The 23,243-nt window shown below is 37.3% G+C and overlaps 1 protein-coding gene across 2 annotated transcripts in view; it reads right to left on the reverse strand.

Moving 5' to 3' along the window:
- Positions 1-21,999, reverse strand: part of NPTN (neuroplastin) — a 56,008-nt gene extending 34,009 nt beyond the window's left edge. The window contains exon 1 of one of the 2 annotated variants that reach the window (XM_065871454.1): positions 21,738-21,999. In XM_065871454.1, the coding sequence (XP_065727526.1) occupies positions 21,738-21,828 (91 nt within the window). In that variant the 5' untranslated portion in view covers positions 21,829-21,999. The remainder of the gene's footprint in view (positions 1-21,737) is intronic. The other variant, XM_065871453.1, reaches the window with a different exon arrangement.
- Between the last annotated feature and the right edge of the window lie 1,244 nt (positions 22,000-23,243).

A 23,243-nucleotide genomic window follows, 5' to 3' on the forward strand; every position in this document is an offset into this window, starting at 1 on the left:
AGTTCCTTGAAAGGAACTAGCTATGAGAGGCCCCAAGAAGCCAAAAAGATATCATTCTCAGATGCAGGGGAAGTTTTAGAATTCCAGCAGGGAGACACCAAGCCCCTGCAAGAAAAGCTGAGCTCACTTCCAGATAAAGGGGTACCCAAGAAGCTATGTTTTAGTCTTACAAACTGCCACCTGCCCACCTGTCAAAGTCATTGCCAACTAATATACAGAGAGAAGGAAGCTGGTTTTGTTCATTTTACTACTGGTTCAATCACTAAAGAAAACTGGTTATCAGTAAATCCCTAGAGAGCAGTAAAAAGTATTACTCTGTTTTAATCATATTCTTGATCATTAAGTGGAAATCACAAATGCTTATTCTCACATTCTCTGTGAACTGGCGGAGTTTATGTCCTCTCGAATGCTGTGATTATGTGCTTGATTATGCTCTAGAAATATGCTGCTAGTGGATCTGTTCTGTATTTTTTCTCCCTTCTTCTGAATTGCACTTCAAAACAAGCTTAGATTTAAGCCTGTTCATCCAATCTACTAACCACGCTAACATAAAAGGAATGCCTGCAAGTATGTCCAGAAACACCAAGAACCCATCCGATTCCAATATAATCACAAATCCCAACACACCACAATTCAAAGGTAGCCGGGAAACAGTCTGAACACAATTCCCCACTGCAGAGAACCAAGAAACTCACTCAAACTGACACTGCAACCCCTGGACAAGACACTCCTAAGGAAGAAGGAACGCTGATCTGATTTAGTTCAGTTTTCTACTTGCATACAGGACAAGAGGACCAAGTTGAAAATGTCCTTTGAATTAGTAAATTATATGATATATATTTATGCAAACTTACCTAAAAACAAAAGTAAAAATCCCTTAAACACTAACAGACATCTGTGCTCTCTTTGACAGCTATTACTAGTATTACTTATCATCAGACATTATATCAACAGGTAACATTTTCTAAGTATGTGTTATGTGTTAGACGATGTGCTAAGCACTTTTACATGATCTCATTTAATCCTCACAACATGACATAGGTGCCATTATAATCCCCTTAAAGATGTGGAAACTAAGGCCCAAAAAAGTTGAGTACTTTTCCCACAGTTATAAGCTAATAGTGAAAGAGTCTGGACTGGAATCCAGGTGTGTCCAAAGCCAAAGCATGGTCTCCTAACACTTTCCACAACTGCAGTCAATGTGCCTCACCGGGCCAGGAAAGTTTTTTGTAGTTAAAGTTACAGATATTTTTGTCACCACTTAAATGTAATTAATCATTTCTGGCTATGAAAAGTCAGGACCCCTCCACTTGAATGTGCAGCACACTACAATCACTAACTCCTTAAAATTATAATTCTATTAAAGAATGGAGATAGAACTGCACAGAATCAAAGAGATCCTAAAGCAATTCTGTTTGTGTGTGTATGTGTGTGTGTGTGTGTGCATGTGCGTGTGTGTGTGTGTTGGGGAAGGGGGAGAGAAGAGTGAGAAAACAAAAGATGGTTCAGAAGCAAGACTTCCCCATAGTGCTGATGATTCCACCACTCTTCTCTTGAAAAGCCTGGCTTCATAGGAAAGAGTTTAAAAAAGACATTACAGACAGTTCTCTGGTGGTATGGTCAGTGGCCAAATTAATAAAGGGCAGCACCTGAAATTTTTATAAAACTTAACAGTTTAACATACATTCAATCTGTTGTTAAAAAGAACTAAGATCCTTCTTGTGGTAAATTTAGTAAGCCTATCTAGAAACAGCCTATCAATAACACTTTCTTAAAATTAAATATACTTCCAGACAATGGAATATTATTCAGTGCTAAAAAGAAATGGGCTATCAAGCCAGGGAAAGACATGGAGGAACCTTAAATGCACAAAGCAAATCTAAAAAAGGCTACATACTATATGATTCCAACTATATGACATTCTGGGAAAGGCAAAACTATGGAAACGGCAAAAAGATCACTGGCTGCCAGGGGCTAAGGGGGAGGTGGGATGAATAGGTGGACCTCAAAGAATGTTTAGGGCAGTGAAACTATTCTCTAGTAATAATGGTGGATATATGGCATTATACATTTGTCAAAACCTGTAGAAGGTACAACACCAAGAATGAGCTGTAACGTAAACTACGGACTTTGGGTGATAATGATGTGTCAACGTAGGTTCATCAATTGTAACTAATGTACCACTCTGGTAGGGATGGTGTTAGTGGAGGAGGCTGTAAGTGTGCGTGTGGGCAGGGGATATGTGGGAACTCTACTTTCTGCTCAATTTTGCTGTAAACCTAAAAGCACTCTAAAAAATAGTCTATTTAAAAAATTAAATATACTAACTGAAAATACTTACAACTATGTACTCAGATTTATTTGCCCTTGGGATTGAGTGTATCTGACTGCAGATAATTTTTTTTTTTTTTTTTTTTTTGGCAGTACGTGGGCCTCTCACTGTTGTGGCCTCTCCCGTTGCTGAGCACATGCTCTGGACGCGCAGGCTCAGAGGCCATGGCTCACGGGCCCAGCCGCTCCGTGGCATGTGGGATCTTCCCAGACCGGGGCACGAACCCGTGTCCCCTGCATCGGCAGGTGGACTCTCAACCACTGTGCCACCAGCGAAGCCCTAAAATTTTTAATGATACATAAGTGCACAACTACCTTTGAGCAATGAGAATTCAGTTTTGCCCAGAGAAGCTAAGTAACATCCACCTATGTTGTGTTTCTGATGCAAGCACAGAAAACACAGGGCTCTTTTCTAGCCTATAAATCGTCTTAAACCTTGAGATCACCCTGATCTCCACTAGGCTATCTTTATTAATGCCCTCCTAACTCCACTGAACAGAAATCTCCCAGCTTAAGGAAAAGAATCTTACCCAGTACAGGAGGAAGTTTCATATGTGTTCATCACATTAAGTACTCGAGGGCAGATATTACATTTATGGGTAAAGTAACCACATAATTTATCATCAAAACGAGAACACTTTTAAGAAGGAAAGGGATGTTATGAATAATTTTGTTGTAATAGGCACAAACAGAATTATGATCACCCTACTTCGGGAAACCTGGAGGTGTTGTGTAAGATCAAGCAATTAGAGTGGAGTTATCCCAGAGTAAAACTCTAGGTCAATTAACTTCCAGTTCTAAACACAGTATATTTGTGATTTACAAACTTTTCCCAAGAACGTTGAGCAATAATTAGAAAAGAACCCCTTTGATTGTTAAATAGCTATGTCTCAAATTTAAATGTATCTCGTCCTACAAAAGCACCTCCAAATTCCTTAGTTTTTTTTTTTTTCCCTCTATCAAAACTGATAAATCCTCAACCCCATTCTCCAACCACTATTTGGTAGCTATGCCACCCTTGGTTCAGATAATTTTCCCATTAACCAGAATCTCTTGCCTTACTGTAAAGTATGCAGTATATAATCAAACCCTACTGCCTTGATTTCAAAAGACAGTATACGAAGATCAATGAACCCTAGTATTTGAAAAAGGTAGCTCTCTACTTACTAGTCTGAAAGTATTATCATATCTAGCAAAATTATAAACCCTGCTACAGAATAGGCCAAGATTGACTCTCTAGAATGTGTTATCAAGTACTCTCTGATAGTGTTTCAAAAATGAATGCCAAACTGCATGGTAATAAAATGCTAGACATATCAATTTAAATTGTGACTTTAAAAAAAGCATAAGAATGTGTAGAGGGTCTTCCCTGGTGGAGCAGTGTTTAAGAATCCTCCTGCCAATGCAGGAGACACGGGTTCGAGCCCTGGTCCAGGAAGATGCAACATGACACAGAGCAACTAAGCCTGTGTGTCACAACTACTGAGCCTGTGCTCTAGAGCCCATGAGCCACAACTACTGAGCCCGCAAGCCTAGAGCCCATGCTCTACAAGAGAAGCCCACGCACCACAACGAAGACCCAACGCAGCAATAAATAAATAAATAAATTTTTTAAATGAAATACTGTATAGAAATCGTTCCATTTAATAACATGGGTTATATGTAACACTCTATATAATATTTATATTAAAATATGAAACCTCAGTTCCCTTGTGTGTATAATTAGAAGATTGGAACAGATGATTTCTAAGGTCCTTTCAGCTCTAATATTCTGTAAATCTACATATTATAAATGCTCAATTAATTGAAATACAGTATTCTATAAATCCATGAAGATGCATGAGGCAATAATGTGTTTGTGAGAAAGAGTATATTTTAACAAATTATAAATCATCTAGAAACCAGGATATGTCTCTAATTTTGTATCCCCACAATTCCTTGCTATACATATTATACTCAATAATATTTGTTAAAAGAATGCTGAGAAACACAATTCTCATTAACCAAGGATTAAGCTTAAAACCCTTTCAGTAAATTTCATCCTATTAACAACTTAAAATGTACTAGTAATTATGAGTACTTTAATGAACAGTATAATAAATAAAACCATCTTTCTTTGACTAGAGGAGTTTCTCATACCAGAGCCATCTTTCTGAATATCAAGAGAATCATAAATTCTAGGAGACCAGACTTATTTGAATTTACCAGAGATTTCGTAGAAGTTACTTTTTATTAAAAAAAAAAAAAAATCAAATCCCTAATGTCAGTTTGTTTTCTTGCTATGCATCCATTAATACTAATAGGCAAAGAAATAAAAATTGAGTGAAAAACAGATTTCTAATTTGAAATTTTACTTTACAGTTAGAATGCAACTTTCCCATTCTTTTTCAAATTAGGTAATGATGCTTCTAATCATCAATTCTAAAAAAGAGGGAAGTTCAGATTCCCTGTAAACCTCCTAGAATCAAAAACATACAGACTAGAAATCTCTTTCTTTGAAAAGATAACCTTTAAGAAAAACATCTGTGGGGAAGGGGCAGGTAGTAGGACATTTTCTAACTGTTATTATTTTTTTTAAAGAACATTCCAAAAAGATTACTGAACGCATAACTGAACGTCTCTGAAACCAAATTATTATAACAGCGGCTAAGCTTTATTGATCATTCATGTATGTCAGGCATAGTGCAAAGTATATTATATAATTCACTACCCCTTACGGTTGTACTGTCACTCTACAGATGTGCAGAGGCAGGATGTACACCCTGGCAGTTATAATTCCAGAGCTCAAATACTACCTCACTAATAACAATGTTTTGTTTACTATGGACAATTAGAACTAAATAATATCTTACATACATTATTTAACTCAAAAACATTTTATCTTAGAATGACTGTCACACAGCATGTTCTATTATACTTCTTTCTCATCACCGTTACCAGTTCAGGCTTTTATCACTACACCACCATCCCCAATTATCTAACTTACCTCTATGGAACTTCTATGTGGGCCTGTGAGTTTAAAAAGTATTTGACATTACTAACTGTGACTTACTGTTTTAAGCTGGCATTCCTTACTAGTAAACTGGAACTTAATAGTAGATCTCCAGTTCTTACTGGCAGATCTTCAAGGTGGTTGCTACCCCCCTAAGATTTTCTTCCCACCAAGCGATGAAACGTAATAGTACTTTCAATCCTTTTCCAAGCAGGGTCTCAACAGCACACCTCTGTTTTCTCCTATCGAGTGCATATTCCTGGATTTCAAAACTCAGGACACATGACAGGTAGCTCTTTCTCACAAAGAAGCTGACAAACGTTGCAATAAGAATTAGTTTACCAAGTCCATTTTGCATAGGATATTATCTTTGTGCTATTTGATAGATTCTGCCTTTAAAGGGATCATCTTTCTTTTGGTCTTATTTTCAACCGTGGACACATGTATTAGTATAAATATTTTAATCATCTACCTTGCAAAGTATCCACAAGACCTTTTTCAAGCAGATATCAAGACTGCCCAAGTGGACTGTGAACCAAAAACATCCTTGTGCAAAAACTTCAGAAGTAGGTCTACAAAGGGGTCATCCATTTCATTAATTTTAAAACCCTGCTCCTTAGGCCCTAAGGATTCTTTGGAACAATCAGAGGATTCCCTCTCCCCCAAACAGCTCTACATTTATCTAATTAACAAATTAAGATTTGACTTATTTTTTAAATAAAAAGAAAAAACTTTCTACTGCTATAGGTTGAAAGTTCCTAAATCTAATTCTTGCCCCAATCTAACACTTAGATATACCACAGTCCAAAGAGGCTGTAATGTAGTTTCGAACCCTCACTAGAATTCAAATTTCCTGATTCCTGTTCACTAATGTTCCATCTACTAAAATCTGTTCCTTCCTCAATTCCTCAGGAAATCCCAATATTCAGTCAACAATCTAAATCTATTCTCTTCTTTCATAATTACTTCTCATTTGTACTCTTATCTTGTTTCGGGTCTTCATTATCTCATAATTCCACAATTAGGTAGTACCTCCACCTCCACAATGAGGTGGAGGATCAGGTTATATTACTTACCTACTGCCCCAAACACCAGCAAAAATTATTGCTGCTTCTCTTGAAAAGGGATAGCAAAATTGTATACAGAATGCTTCTATTAAAAATTAGTGGAGTGGTCCCAGGAATTATTTACATGGCTAAATAGTAAATGTATAAACATTTAAGATTTCCACCAAAAAAATACGACTGAGGATAAAAATACAGCAATATATTGTTCTTTTTCCATTTAATGAAGCTTTTCCCTGTTTGGAATGAGAAAGGTCCTCTCAGTGTGCCAATTTCTATATCAAGAATTCAGTCATCAACATAATTCCCTTCAGTGACAGTAACAACAGATGTATCCTAGAGGCTCCATACACTTATATAAATGAAAATATCTGTCACTCCAATTACTATACTCAAAAAATGAAGGCTATAAATATCACAATGAATTATAACATAATTAATACTACTAGAGCATTACAGCCTGTTAATGACATATCTACAAAGAATAAGCTTTGAAAAGATACACAACTACTGACAGTGCTTATTCCTGAGGAGTGGGAATTGAGGGGTAAAAGGGGGAACTCTAATATTTTACTTAAAACACCTAAGTATAATCTGAAATTATCATGTTAAGCAAGTTCTTTCCTAATTTTTTAAAATCCAATAACTTTCCTTCTTTTTCAAAATTTTAAATTAAACAATTCCAAGTCAAAATGTTGTTTAAACACTATCCAAGGTAGGAAGAGTCATCCCCTCTGCCTGCTAATATTGCCTCCTGTAGTTAGCTATACTTATTCTTTTAAAGTTCAACCTGATGAAAACTTCATTAAACTCTAGGCAGAGATAGCTGACAAGCTTATATATCTGGTTACCTCAGGCTCACCTGGTACTACTGGGCCTGTCAAGTTTTTCCAATGGTGTATTTTGAGAGTTTAAGACTCGATACAATTCTTGAGCTTTTTCAGTGACAAACGGGATAGTGTTGCAGAATGGTAAGGTGACACTCTTAAGACACTACTAAAAACACATTCCACTCAAATTCTTTCCCATTCTGACTTTAAATAGCTGGTAAAATATACATACCTGTTACTGAAATACAAATGCCAACAAGCTCGTACTTCTGGCTATTTCTGAGCAGTTTTCACTATAGCTTAATGCCGTTCCTAGAGTTAAGAACTACTACTCTGTATACTCTAATGGGGTTTTTTTTTTCTTTAATGCTTATCAAAGTTTGCCCTTTCATCCTACAGCTGTAAAATCTGATTACCCCTAACACTATCCCCACCCCATAAGTGAATTTTAATGTCTACCTGCCACAGAGTAGCAAATTATATGCTCCATGGGCATACATTTCAGAATGTTTCATGTGCACTCCACAGTAAGAGGTAGCCTTGCAGGGTTACCTCTAAAGCACTAAAATTTACCAGCCCACACCAAGTACCTCACAGTTCACAATCAATATTCATTACTAGCTGCCTGCCTGGATTTCTTTCTGCCTTGATGTCCCCAGTTCCTTCAGGAATTAACTTCCTTTGTAACTAGGGCTCGAAGGCTAGCTAAGCTGTTTCTGAGAAATATGGACATTATGACCCTGTGGCGATTAAAAGATTTAAAAAGCATGTTAGAAAAATCTCCATATAAAGAAAACCATTAAACAGCTACTAGGAAAAGCAAAAATACCCAGGAGTCACAATATGCAAACACACGAGCTCAAAAATATCAGTCAATTAAGCTAAATTTTGTCTCTTAGAAGTATAATAGAATTTGCTACCTCTCTGCCCCTCAAAAGGATTCAAATAAAACAGGACAAAGAATTTAAAAGTGCCAAATGTTTATCTAGAAACAACTGAAGATACCAGAAAGGACAGGACCAAGGAGATATGGGTAAGAAGACACTAAAGTTGAGATAGGAGAAACTGGGGGTGGGGGTTAGACCTTACAAAAATAATATATACATCATCACTAAAACATAGGGCTCAAAATCATATTGTGGAGGAAAACAAAGATGAACAACAGAATCTGAGGATAGGAACAAAGAAGTAAAGCACAGGTATTGCTTTAACCATTTAGATCAATTGTGTTAATTACTAAAGAAAAATGAAAGTTAAAAAAACAGTTTCTGCTGCTAAAGTATGAAAACAAAACGTACAACAAGATGTACATGCCTCTAAAACATTTTACACGAACCAAGAAAATGTAAAGCTTTCAAAACATTCACTGGGCAATTGAAAGAAAATCATACACCAGAGTTTCCTAGTAAAAATCATGTTGCTAAATTTCTAACTCAAGTAACAACTATAAAAATGTCACTCCCATAGCATAATCTAATTTTGAAGGTGCAATAAAGTACTGCAGTACTAGCAAAATTACCTGCTCCAACGTTACTTCAAAAATAAATAAATATGCTAAATAAAGATCATTGCTCTGCTAAGATTGAAAGCTAACCTCAAAGACTAAGGAGGCTATTCTACTGAAATAGTTTGGAATCTAAGTTTAGTGTTACAAGCGTCAGGCTCCAAATAGCTTAAAATGATCAGGCTCCAAATACCTTAAGTGGTAGGTAGGTTGTGTGTTAACCTAAAAATTTCATTTTAATTACTTCCTTGTTTCTGTTAAAATTAAGAAGCAACTAATATCCCCCATATTAGAGATTTCAAATTTCATAACCATTTCACTATAAAGCATAGCTAGCTTTCAAACAGATTAAAAAGTAAACCAAGATAACTGAAAGGATGTATATTAGTGAAGAGAGAAAATCTTATCAAACATGCATCTTGTGTCAGCTATCATGCTAGTTCATTTATGCATGCAATCTCATTCTAACCTGTGAAGGTGTGTATTATTCCAAATAAACAGATGAGGAAACAGAGTAAGAGGCTTGGCAAAAATCAATACTCCAATCCAATCTCTTAGGCTTCAAAATCCATATCATAATTCTTTGGTGAAGAGGACACAAAATGCGGGCCCACTGACAGTTTTATTTGACCAGCACAGTATTTTTAAAAGCCCAGCTTTCAGTGTTTTCAGTCAAAGCATGCATTATATTCTCCACTTTAGCAAAAGGTACTTGCCTAGCTCCTATGGTAAATGAGTTTGCAATCCCTGCTTTAATGCATGTCAACAAAAAGAATAAAAACAAGTGAACAGCTGCTCTCCTTGTGTGTCCGTTCCTAGAAGAGGTGTGGCTTTGACCAGGGGTTGTCCCAGGAACTAGGTGCTGTAATCCTTTATCAGAGGATACTTACAAGTGCAGACACAAAATGGAGATATTCTCAACAGGGGCCGCTCTGACTTTTATGGAGCATTCTGAAAATTTGTGGGTATATTTTTGGTTAACACAATGATTGGGACAGCATTACCAGCCTTTAGTGGGCTGGGACCAGGGATCTTCAATATCCCACAAAGTAGGAAAAGTCTTGCACAACAAAGAATTGTCCCTCTTCCTACACAACTTTCAAATGACATTCAAGATGAAAACCTGGTCTGAGCCTAGAACATAGCTCTGTTTTAAATACACCACAAAGTACTCTTGCATGATTTTAATCATCATTCAACTTTCCAGGAATGCAGTTACTGTGTAAAGTGAGGAGAGATTGTACTTTTGCTTCATTTGGAACTTTACCAAGAGTTGTTCACCTTTTCAGAAAATCACATTATCAACAGCAATGCCACCTGTGATATCTGAGTCACTATTACAGCACAAGTCTGCACTTGTAACTGTCACATTCCTGGTTTTTCTACATATGGACAAAAACAGCAGACTACTTCATTGTCTTTCTGTGTAGTCATGCCTGAGCATTTAGACTGAACTACTGAATAAACATCTTACCAAGTTATTTTCTCCTTTATATTACATTCAAGGGATTATATATATATATATTTTTTCTTAATAGTGTGCATGTAGGATAAAACACCTATGAATTTCACTTCAGGACAGCAAAGGCGAGTTACAAAAATGTGTTAATAAAGAGAGGATACAAGAAAGATACCTGACATTGCTTTCTGTTACATACCTGGGGGAGGGAGAGAAGGAGGATGAAGGGTAACACGGTGTCCCTGTAACTAGGTTTAACTTGAGAACAGTACTGGGAGGTACGTAACAAAGATTACAAAAAAGTCAATATTGACCTTCCCTCGTAGAGGGAGATAATTCAGTGAAAAGGCTAGTCTGGTAACAACCATCTAGAATGCACGTTATGATATGATATAGTCATAAAACCAACCCCGAAATAATCTGGCCCTTCTCACTAGAACTTTATTTTCCTCTTCACTTTCCTATGAACTACCAGAGTTGTAGTTAACCCATTAAAAGTAAACACTTTTTAAGTACCAGGCCCTATAATTCAAAGCTATACATACATGCCACTCTACAGTAAAGCAGTTTATAAAGCACTTTCCATACATTATCATCTAATCTCATAAAAACCCAACAGATTATTATACTAATTTAAAAAATAGAAACCACAGGAACTGAAATAGAAACAATTTAAAGCTACTGCCAAATCCAGCGCTCTTTCCATGCAACTACATTGCCCTACAAAACGACCTTTTGAACATAGTTTTTATTTACATTTTACATTTACAAGGGTGACAGACTGTATCAATTTACTTATTCAGTACTATTGTCTTCAACTCAGTTTAGGCATCAAAATTAATTTTCTAGTTTCATAAAAACCTTGAGTTATTTTTAATACTTCTTAAAACTGCCTTAAATATATTTCAAAGAAATATGTTTAAGTATAGTTATGATTATGCTTTATGTTACTTAATATCATTCACCCTGGGGCCTATCACACTGTTCAATTCTTATTATTCTTATAGCCACCTCACCCCAGTCCACACCAAAAGAAGGTGATCTCTTATACTGAATGACTGACACAGTGACATACCTCTGATCAAAGACCTTACAATAAATCTCATGAAACCATGATTTTGTCTTAGTACTGAAATTTAACAATAAAGAAATTACATCCCTCATTCAGTTTCCCTGACTCTAAATCGGGTGGTTATAATTAAGCAAGTTAAAATTATTCTGAACCCACTAGGAAGAAAAGGGTGTGGTCAGTCACATCTTCATTCATTCCTTTTCTTCTTTCAAGACAAAAATGCAAATATGTTCCAAGCCCCTAAGCAAAAACTGAAAAAGGACAATCCTTGAACCAATAGCCCCAGAAACATCTCTATCATATACCCTCAGACAATAGTGCCCTAAATTTTAAAATATTTTAGGTAAGGAGAGAAAAGGGGAATTGCTAAAAAAACAAAACAAAACAAAACAAACAGCCTGAGGCCCTCTCCTCACACCCTTCTTGAAAATAGCTTTCATTTTTAGAGAATAAATGAAAAACTTACTCTGTCAAATGTAAGGTAGCAGAATTGAAGGAAAAAAACCATATAGAAATGTGATGTAACCAGAATAAAATAATACTACCCTAAACTACACTTACTCATACAAAATTTGCAATGTAACATGATTTTGCTCATATTAAGTCTACTTTTTAAAGGTTTCTTTTAATACACAAAAACTAACCAAATTACAAGACTCTTGGTTAAGTTCTAAATGGAAGGTCAAAACAGCAAAAAAGACATTTCTAGGATCACCAGATGTACGAAATAAAAATTCTTCGTTGTTTATCTGAAATTCAAATATATATGGGTGTCCTGCATTTTACCTAGCAACCCTACAGTCTTCGAGCTAATTAAAGTGAGCTCCCATCTCTACCAAAGTACTGCAGCACCAGCTCCACTCATAAAACAGGCTGGGGCTTCTGTCACAGCAGTATTTTGACTGAGAAGCCTTAAGAGTTAGTCTGGAAGTGCTCATTTCCTGATGATAAGGCTTTCTTAATAGCTAAAATGTACCACACAAAAGAAAAGTCTAATTTCTTAAAGCCAAAGGTTAAACTTTTACTAGGTTCCATCCAGTCTAGTGAATGAACTCTTACAAAGCTTATGCTTCTGTGTGTGAAACAGAGATTGGAAAAATTTCAGTGTAGATTTTTGATAACTAAACAAAACAGCTGTTTATGAAGGTCACAATAAACAGAATCCTGTTTAAAGTATTATAGGCAGGTCTTAAAAGCTACTTTAATGGATTCCAAAGTTAATCTACCATTTTTCTTGAATTCATAATCATAGAAATTTAGAGTTAGAAACAAACTAATTTCTGACCCTTAAAAACTTCTGGAAAGGGAATTCCCTGGCAGTCCAGTGGTTAGGACTCTGCGCTTTCACTGCTGAAGGCCTGGGTTCAATCCCTGGTCAGGGAACTAAGATCCTGCAAGCTGAGTGGCATAGCCAAAAAAAAAAAAAACTTCTGGAAAGCCCATCACATTTCCTATTCATTCCCATAAAGGTTTTTTTCTCCTCTTGAACTCCTAAATGAGTAATAGATATAACAGAAAGAGATATTCTCTTGTTCTTTGAAGTCCCTGTCAACCAGCTCTTTGCCCTACTTATAATGGCTCTAACTATGAGTGACTGCAAATAACTCTATTCTTCTGCTAGTTTCATTTAAATCACCTTTTTAATACTAAACCTATGCTTTTCTTCCCAGTGGTCTAGGCCACTGCTCTTTGATACAGCCCATCCATCTTTGGAGACTGCCTAATTCCCTTACTTCATTTACACTGCTACCTTGAAGGTATTAATAGATAATCACATCCCCCTAGTGCTCCCTTTTTCTAATTTTAGCTCCTTCAGGCTTTTCTCCTAAGTCTCACGCTACCATCAATGTAGAACTATCTGCATCTTTTCCTAAATGTGGTTGGAAAGTGTTCGTAATTACTTGGAGTTCAATCCTAGTAAGAAAATAGAAACCATAATTTTGATATGTGATCACTATCTTCTTTGTCTAAGGGTAATTCAATGACAGTTCACTGTAAGTAATTTGAAACCGCTTTATACTTTCTCTTTTCCAGCTTCCTGGTTTGCATTAAGGCCATTTATTTCATCTTCCTTGATGAATTATTTGAGATTAAGCATAAATGATATTAATTTCCATGCTGGAGCTGCTTAGCTATTTTTTCCAGGTGCTCCACAATGGTTTCCAACCTGTTAAACTTGTATAATCACAAAAAATCCTAAATTAAATTTAACGAACTCATTCAATCTATGGATTGAAAATTATTTGACAGATAGTTGCCAACACAGTACAGGACATCTTGCCTTTGTTTCCTTCAAGAAGCAATGTCTAAAAATAAGAAAATAAAGTTGCTACTCTAGGATCTTAAACAGGAAAGGCAAATGACTCTTCAGTGATGGTTCTGCTTTCCATCTCTTCCCTTGGCCAGTGTTCAAGTCATTCTGTACTCACCAGAAATGTGTAAGCATTCAGCTCAGAATAAATTGTAGTGCTCCCAGTCCTGTACTCAAGCAATAACTCAAAGGTAGGGCCAGGGAATAATGACTATAAGAGCTAATTTAAAAGAAAGGACAACTAAATATACTGGGAAACTTGTGCTTTGCTTATGATATTCAAATTATTGTAGCTTTCCCTTTTTCTGAAATTCAAATGGAGAGGGGGAATCAATATTATATAAGTAATGGGTAACATATTAATTAAACAATGCTATATTGTCTTTACTAATGATGACTAATAACAGTACATGTTGATATTACTGATAAATGCCTCGTGAAAGTCCTTATGTTTACAAAAATCATCATATTGCTTCAGACTACATAGTATATAAAAATAAAACAAAACTACTCCATACTTGAAAATGCTCTGTTTTTCAAACATGAGTTTCATAGCCTGTTAATGAATTATGAAATCAATTTAGAAGGTCACAATGGTTTCCTTCAAATACATTACAGAGTAAGGAAAGGTATTATTTCACAAAACGTTACATATTTCTGCATATACTTAGTCACAAATAAAGTCTATTTCCTTATCTGGGTCAAGACAAAAGTTTGAAAGCCTTCTGCTAAAGGGCTTTTATATTTTTAAAGTCATTACAACATAATTACATATGAACCAAATTATTTCTATTTTACTAATGTAAGTTAATCCCTAACTAACTACATTTCAGCACCTAGAAAATTTTAGTTTGCAATGTTAATTTTTCAGGTTATTTTTAAATTAATAAACAGCAAGGATGTGGCTAATAACTGTTGACACATGATGGTTATATGGGAGTTTATTACATTATTCATTCTACTTTCTAATGTTTGAAATTCTAACAAAATGTAAAAAGGAAAAATTAGGAAACGGACCTACCCAATAAGGTAGTATAACGAATAAATTTATAAGCTGAGACTTTGACACACTGTTTCTAAGGAATATCTACAAACTTGCTCAGATTTAATTCAGGTAACGCTTGGGGTGCCCTGTTCAACTATAATGGACAGGTTTAAAGGTCTTTAACAAATGCATAGGGACAGGAGAAATTAATTCATAAACAGAAAGCAAAACTTCTCAAAGGATAACATAAAAATACAATTAGTTAAGTGTGCTTCACTGCCTCTTCAACAGTCAACTACTTTTCAACCAACAAAGAGAACACAAAATATCTACCTACCTGGCAGTGATTTTCATTTCTTAATTGTTTAATTCACACTGGCAATTTTCCTAGCAAGCTTAATATGCTATCTCTATAACAGACACCATTCTGCCTTCTTTGAAACATGAACTACAAGTGTTGTCTGAAGTAGGTTTACAGGCAGTTGGATTTCAAAACAGTGCATGGCCTCAAATTCAATTTTCCTTAATTCCAAAAAGTTAGTTTCAAAAAATTTATTGAAACAAAATATTCTCTCTCTAGGCCTTTTAACCATTAGAAGCAGTACCTACCTAAACTGTAAGGTCCATAGCACTGTGTTATTTTAGAACTGGAAGGGAATTTACACATCATGTAGTCCAGTGGTTTACAAATACTATCATCAGGAAGAAAAATCGATGACATAATTTATATATGCAAGCCCACTCTCACTTTTTTTTTTAAATGTATCTTACTGCTTATGGAACATTTTGCCTTGTTAGTATTCTGTCACAAAGGACATATTATCTTGTATTTTATATTTAATCACTTTTAGAATGTGAGTATACATTTGGATAGGATTAAAACTATGGGTGCAATTTGGAACTTTATGTTTTCTAATAATAGAGCCTTACATAATATACAGAATCCTGACACCTTCAGAGTGATCTCAAATCATCTCATTATATTTCACTGTCTAGTCAATTTGAAGCAATAGTTGGGTGTAACAATGATATAAATCAAGACAAAGCAAAGGGAAGCAAAGCATATCCAAATTGACATACTTCTGGAAAAAACCATAAAGCGTACCCTAAGGTTCCAGTAAATAAGATTATTTAGAAAGAAGGTTAGTCTTTTTTTTTTAGAAGGTTAGTCTTAAAACATTCCATAATTGTTTCCAGAAATGCAAAAGAATACCATTCAGTACTTTTTAGTACAAGGAACTTAACACAATATGTTTCCATCAAACTTTCCATCAAACGGCCACAGTTTTAACGAAGAGATAAGACTAGGTTTTTTAAATTTGAAACACAACGAAAACAAGAAACAAAACAAAAAAAACAGTAGATGTGGGAGGAACATCAAATAAATTTACCACTGACTTACTGTATGCAAATAAATGTAGATAACTACGGGAATTCTTTAAGTATTTAGTAAACCCCCATTTCCACACAGACCAATTAAAAGTTCTCAACAATAATGAAAAAGTGACCTCAAGTTAATTAAGTTTGATTAATAAACGTCTATTTTTGCATATACACAAAAGCAAGCAACAACAACAAAAAAATTAGGCCTACTTTCAATTTTAGACGACAATAGTAAACTGGAATTGTACAAATCCTGAATCTTGAATAAACCTGAAAACCATACAATTTACTTGTATATTCAAGTTTTTAATGTAAACATCAATACCTTTGGAATAATGTTTTTACATAGGATCAGTACAGTATTTTACTTTTAATTCAGTGAGAAGTTTACTTCTATATATATAAGCCTATAAAATGCAACAGTTTATATTCAACCAGTTTTACTGGAGAAGTTTCCTGCTTTCACAAAGCTAATCCTTACCAACTAAAATTAGGAATTCCGGGGGAAAAAAAATCCACAAGAACCTCACAATTTAAAAATGCATTATCTAAGGTGCTTAAAATTAAGCTCCATATCACCAATGGCATTTATAAAAATTCATGTAAAATGATAGTGTTTTGTTTAAAGAGGAACACTGAAAGCAAGGCCGACTGTTCACAGGCGGCGATTTTGCATCATTACATATTTCAATTTTGATGTTCAGATATACTTTAGAGGACCCTGGTCTATTTATTCTTTCTAACAGATTCTATTTTTCCAGATGCTTGTCAAAGGAAGATTCATTCCTCATTCTTGCTTCCTGTTTTTCTCCTTGTACAATTACTACAGCCTTTCTTCTGTCTTTTCTCTTATAACTTCATTCTCTACTTCTGATCCTGTCCAGACTGTGCTCACTGTAAACAAACTGAATAGACTGCCTCAGAAATTTTTTCACACAATTCACTTCTTCCAAAATTTCTTTGCATAATTTTATTCAAGTTTTTATTGAACATCTCCTGTGTGATATCCAAAACAGTCTCATTCATTATTTTCCTACATGCTTCATTTGTACAGATATTAACACCTTATCTCCTTCCCAAATTGTCTTGAAAAAACACCTTTACATAGACGCAGCAAAATTTCAGATTTTAAATATGAAACATCTTACTCTGAAAAAGTAGCTCAAACTAAATAAATGAAAAACAATGTCCAAATTGACAGAGCACTTTTCTAATCGTATCCAGTCATCTCTGCCGGCCCAGTTATTTACTTTTATTAAAAAAATAAAAATAAAGACAATACAATTATATTTTGTCTTTTATTAATGTCTAAAGGTATACTCCACAGGAGGAGAAAATGTTTCACATTAAAACTGTATTGAGAAAAATCAAGGGATTCCTTCAAGACAAAACAGTCTAATTTTTCATGAGGATCTGTATAACTCACACAAAGTCAGATCTGTAATGAACTTCAATCTTAATTTATGGTGAATGTTTGGACTGTAGGGTACATTTACATATAAATACTTTTGCCTTTATTGTTTTAAACCTTGGTACACTAACACGTTAAGCTCTGTTATGTCTGACAACACAAAAACCTACCTGCATCTTTTTCTAATTTGGATCCAGGAATCTTGAAAAACAAAGACTAGAGCCCAGGAACAGATCCTGATGTTGTAACATGGCCTTACCACCCTGGTCCCCTGACCAATTTCTCATGCCTGGGTGCTTCATTACATCAGTAGTGACACTGTTGTCAGTTGCCCGGGAGTCTGGAGGCTTATGATCTCCTTAGGAAATGCTAATAAATTCCAAGGCAAACAGTTTCTTCTGGTCATTTAAAATCTTATTTGGACTAATTATGTTAAGATTTGCTGCTTGATATTTGGCGTGTCATTTGTGCCACAGCTGCTATAGATAACACGTCTTCCACTGCTCATTTTAGTTCACCCAAAGGAGAGATGCACTATCAATAGCAAACGTCTAAAAACATACTCAGGGAGAGAAACTGCCAAACCACTGAAGCAAACAGCACTTGACAGAAAAGAAAAAGATTCATGAATCATCTAATGCAAATACTGGCACTGTTACAAAGCACAATGTTCACAACTATCTAGTATCACCCAAGCAAAATGGTTTCTTAAAATTTAGATCATTAATAAACTCATTTTAGATCATTCGACTCATCTTCTCCCCCTAAACAGTGTTAATTGTCTATTTTTATATTTTCAGTATGAATATATTACATTTTTACACTTCACATTCATTCATCAGTTAACATCTCCAACACTTCACTGTGTGCCAGGCACTACATTCTATTTCTCTTATTCACAACAATGAGATGCTATGAAAAGGTGCTACCTAGCCATGAAAAGATATTTAGTTCACTGAAAGAGAAAGAAAACCATGAAACCTCCCAGACAATTAAATGGAAGTATGAACTTCCTCATCAGAATCTACAATTGCAGAGGCAGCACAGCTGGTCACTTCTATAAAAAAGTTACATAAGCAAAAAGCACAAATCTGGGGCCTTCAAATGGCCTACTTAACTTTTTTCAAGATGACAGTGAGCAGCATTAACAATTAAATGCTTGATATATACATGAAGAAAAATAATTAATAATGGTATTTTTAAAGGATAATAATAGTAATAGATAATATTTACTCACTACAGTAAGCAAACATTTAGTACATATAGTATTGTTATGCTACATATAGTAATGTAGCATATGTTACATATAGTAACATATGTTACATATAGTAACAAGTGTTACATATAGTAAAACTTTACTCCCTACTGAGACTCACTATATGCCAGGCAGAAACCTAAGTGCTTTATGGTCATTGTCTCATTTAATTCTCACATCATCCCTAGGGGATGGGCATTATTATAAACCCCATTTTACAGATGATAAAACTGAGACTTGGAAGTATTAAGCATCTTACTCAAGGTCACTCAGCCACCAAGAGATGGGACTCAAACCCAGGTCTATCAGGATCCAGAGTCTGTGCTCTTGATCATCATATAATACTGTCTGGTTTATACTTATTCAATTTTAATTTCACTCTAAAGCTTTCAAAGTCTTACCAGGAAGGTTATATTTTAGGACAGGTTTCTTCCTTTAAAATGACACATTAAAGAGGATTTTACTTGAAACTATGGTCCTACAAGTCTAACTGTTTGGATGGGAAACAAATTCTATCTAAATGAAAAATCTCTATGGTAATGGGTCACAGCTAGAAGAGACCTTGAGAGTCATCTAGTCCAAATTCTTCATTTTAGGAATAACGAAAAACATCTATACTCAGTCTAAACTACCACATAATCCAGAAATACTTCGGTTTGGGGACATTTTTTAAAAAGTCATCATTTTAAATAGATAATCCAACTTTTCAAGATCATCCAGAGCATAGTATCCATTTCTGAAAAACACTATAAGAAAATACAAACTCCACGACGTGAGGGCAGACGATTGTAGAGCTATTACCAATTGAAAGCTTTAATCTTACAGACATGCTATAAAAAGCTATAAAATCGCATCCTTACCTACACGGACTCAAACTCAAAAAAATAGCCATTTCTTCCTTGAATTAAATTTACATTCATTTGGGTCAACTACAAGCTCAGCTTCACTTCACCAGTCATGTCATGTGACTGAATTCAAGCTCATTTCAAGGAAAAGGCTGCACTATGCTGTATTTAGAACACATATCACTGAGAATAGCCAGATGAGTCTTTGTAGGCCCATCCAAAAACCTTGCTTTAGTTGCTAAGAAACTACAATTTCACTGTATTATAAATTTTTGAAGAAGCTATGCCAGCACAGAGATTGAACATGTTGAGATCAAAAATCTCTCACCTATTGTGCCAAATGAAACCTTGCTTTTTACACAAATTTAATAGCTGAAATTAGTATTAGACTTAAGTCATATTGTTAACACAGACTACAAACTGATAAGACAAATCAAACTAACTCTACCTTGCCTTCCTTAGTGGCCTCATGCTTTGGAGGAAAATAGGGAAAATACCCAATATGCTTCATATATTCAATGTTAGAGACAGAAAAATGTTTCCTTCCTGACCTCTGCAGTGATAATTCAAGGCCATGAAGCATACATAAGATTTTATTTATACAATTTGGTATGACAAACACTTACATTTAACTGATGCTTTTTCGATCTTTACTGATATATTTTCACTGTAATCTTCAGCATTTTAAGCCTAGATTCTCCTTAGAATGCTTAACTCCATTCGTTTTTGTTTTTTTTAATGAAAGCCATTTTAATTTCAGCTATTCCAACAAGAGTAATTTTAAATTGTTCTAGCATAACAAACAACAAAGAAACATCGAAGAATTAACAAAAGAATTTATAGTTCACTCTTCAGTACAGTCATGTATGAGTTCACCCTCATAAATTTTTTCCTATAAAAACATTTTTTAAACCTCTTAAAGGTTGTTTCCACAAGAGCAGAAACAGGTTCCCATACTTCTAATCTCATCTCTGAAAGATCAATTCAGCAGCTGAATTGTAACACATACCTCTAACAATCGGAATCTTTTTTGTCTAGATCCCCCCTCACCATACTTCCCCACCATTTCTCCATCTTCTCTAAACAGCTTCAGTTCAAAACCCAATTCTCTCCTTTCCACTGTATCCTGCACACATCCCAGGGACTACTTTTATGTTCCTCAGAAATAATGTCTCTTCAGTCTTGAAACTTCTCGATCTTAAAAACCCACTTCCTCCATCTCTCTCTCTCTCTCCAGTGACTGCTCTCAATCCCACCACTGCAGTTTCAGCTGTGTGTCCCTGCCTTCCCAAAGGCCCCAACCCATATCAAACAGCACTTGCCAAAACTCAGCTCCTCCCTTCCCTAATATATCCTCCACACTGCAAACCAACATTACACCCCCGGCTTCCTGCATTTTACTCCCTTCCCTTATTTTCTGTCTTACCTCACCCCCATCTCTATAGCCAGAAACCCTTATTTCTATAATAAATAATTTCCCCTACCTCAGTTTCAACCCTTTCTCCCCATCCTCTTCTCCTTTTTCCTCTCCTTATTTAGAAACTCCTTTTTGCTCTCCCAACCAGTACCCTAGAATGCCCAACACTCCACCCTCCTTAGTAAACCCAGTTCTCTTCCCTCATCTCGTTTAGAGCCACTGCTGCTCCTCTTTCCAGATCCCCTACTGCAGTCAACCCACTATCTTGGCTTTCCACCCACCTTCTCTCCACCTCCACAGCCAAGGCTCCCTGATTCTTTACCCCCTCCTTAAGGCTCTAGTACTCTGCTCAGTATTCTTCAGTACTCCCTTCCCCCCACGTCTCTCTTATTTTTTAAGGATATCACCAGTCTTACGGGGCCCCAGTAGAACCCTGGACGACCCCAGTGACCCCAGTGTTCTCTTGGGGAGCCTGACACCACTCTCCGTCACCTTAAACACAAATGCCTGTCTTGTGCCGCCTTTAAACGCTGCGCCCCCTCCTCGCCGCCCCCGCTACGCCAGCTCCTCACGTCGGCTTCCTCGGGGTCCCCTCCCCGACTCGGAGCGACAAGCCCCACGACGTGGAGCCTCTAAGTCAACAACACCTCAGGCTCTTATCGGACGCCCCCACCTCTCAGATAGGCGCCTCCGGTTCTCACACCAGCGCCTCTTCGAACTCCCGACCGGCATCTGCTCGTCTCGGGCCCGCAGCCCCCCAGACTCCGATTGCCGGCCCCCCTCCCCTGGCTCCACCACCTCCTCGGGCCCCGAACGGCCCTCTCCGGCCGCCAGCTTCCCTCAGCCCCCGCCCGGCCCGCCCCCGGCGCCCCGCTTACCGTTCTGAGCGGCGCCTGGCCCTGGGAGGAGGGAGCCAGAGACCAGCAACAGCGAGAGGGCCAGGGCGCTGGGGAGCGACGAGCCCGACATTCTCCCTGCAGAAGACCGAACAGCGAACGGGCCGAGGCCTGAGCCGGGGCCGGGGAAGGGAGGGGAGGGAGGGAGGGGGCGGGCGAGCGCTCGAGGGAGAGAGCGAGGGAGGCAGCCGTGGCTCGGCTCCGTCCTTCCCCGTCCTCCTACCGCCGCAGCGCCCAAGCCTCGCGAGACCTTCGCTCCCGGCCGTGGGCGGCTGAGGAGCAACGGCGTCAAGGCTCGCGAGAAGAGGCGGTCTCAATCGATCCTCCTGCCCCTCGGACTCCGCGTTCCCGCCCCTGCAGAGGCTGATTGGCCTAGCGCGAGATAGGTCACGTGCCAGGGACGCCTCTGGCCACGTGACGGGGAGAGGCGGAGCTCCTGGTCTTGGCCCTGGGGAAGGGAGAAGTCTGTGTTCTGCTTATTCCTCTGTGAATGCGGGGAGCGCACATAAATAAGAGGAAGCTTTGGGAGTATATTTCTCCGCCCATCCTGCCTTTCAGTTGTTGGAGCTCTTGGCTGCAAATTTTAATGCAACACCGATTCTTTTAAGCCTTCCTCTCATTGTTCCCTATCAAAGTCCTGCTGTTTCTTCCTTCTGGACTTTGACCTTAGACCCTCTACTGGCATCTGGCTTCAGCCTCCCATTTTAACCCCGTGTATTAACCTTCTAGGCTAAATGATGCACTCCCCGTGCCTGGTATTACCTTGTGCTTTACTGCCTCTACATCTGCTCCCTCAGCGTGGAACGTCCTCCTTTTCCTCGCCCTTCTATTCCCCCTCCCCCATTTTGGCCTTATTTTAGCTACTTAGAATCTCAGGCCTGAAGTTCAACTAGACTAATTGTTAGTTAGACAATTTAGGCACTAAATTCTACAAGGAAGTAATCTTGTATTATATGAAGAATCTTCAGAAGCATTTTTGTGCAGCGAACATTCATTGAGTACCTACTGTGTACCAGATTTTCACATCCGATGTGAAACCTGCATGAAAAAGTGGTCCCCACTCTCAAAAAGTTCACAGCCTAGTTTATCAGAGGAGGGAGGAAGAGGACAAATGACTGCATAGCAAAACGACCCATAGGAAAGGAGCCAGCTGAGTGCTCCGGCAATGTGGTCACAACTGTTTGCATGGAAGTTTGGGAAATGCCCTTTTTCAGGGTATTTTTGGTACTACCCTGAGCGCCATCAATCCTTGGTTGGCAAAGGATTTCTGTGGCTTAGCTCATCGCTGACTCAGAACAGACATCTTGGGGAGTGTCTGCGGAGTGAAACTGAGAGGAATCAAGTAAGCAGTCCTGGTGACCTGACTCAATTCGAAGAGAAAACTTGAAGAACCTAGAAGAAGGTGCATTCACCATGACCCTCACACTCTCAAGCCAAAGTGGACTCAAGCTTTCAACGTGAACCAGATAGCTGATGGTTCCAGACTGA

Source organism: Phocoena phocoena, chromosome 2, assembly GCF_963924675.1.
Source record: "Phocoena phocoena chromosome 2, mPhoPho1.1, whole genome shotgun sequence".
NCBI lineage: Eukaryota > Metazoa > Chordata > Mammalia > Artiodactyla > Phocoenidae > Phocoena > Phocoena phocoena.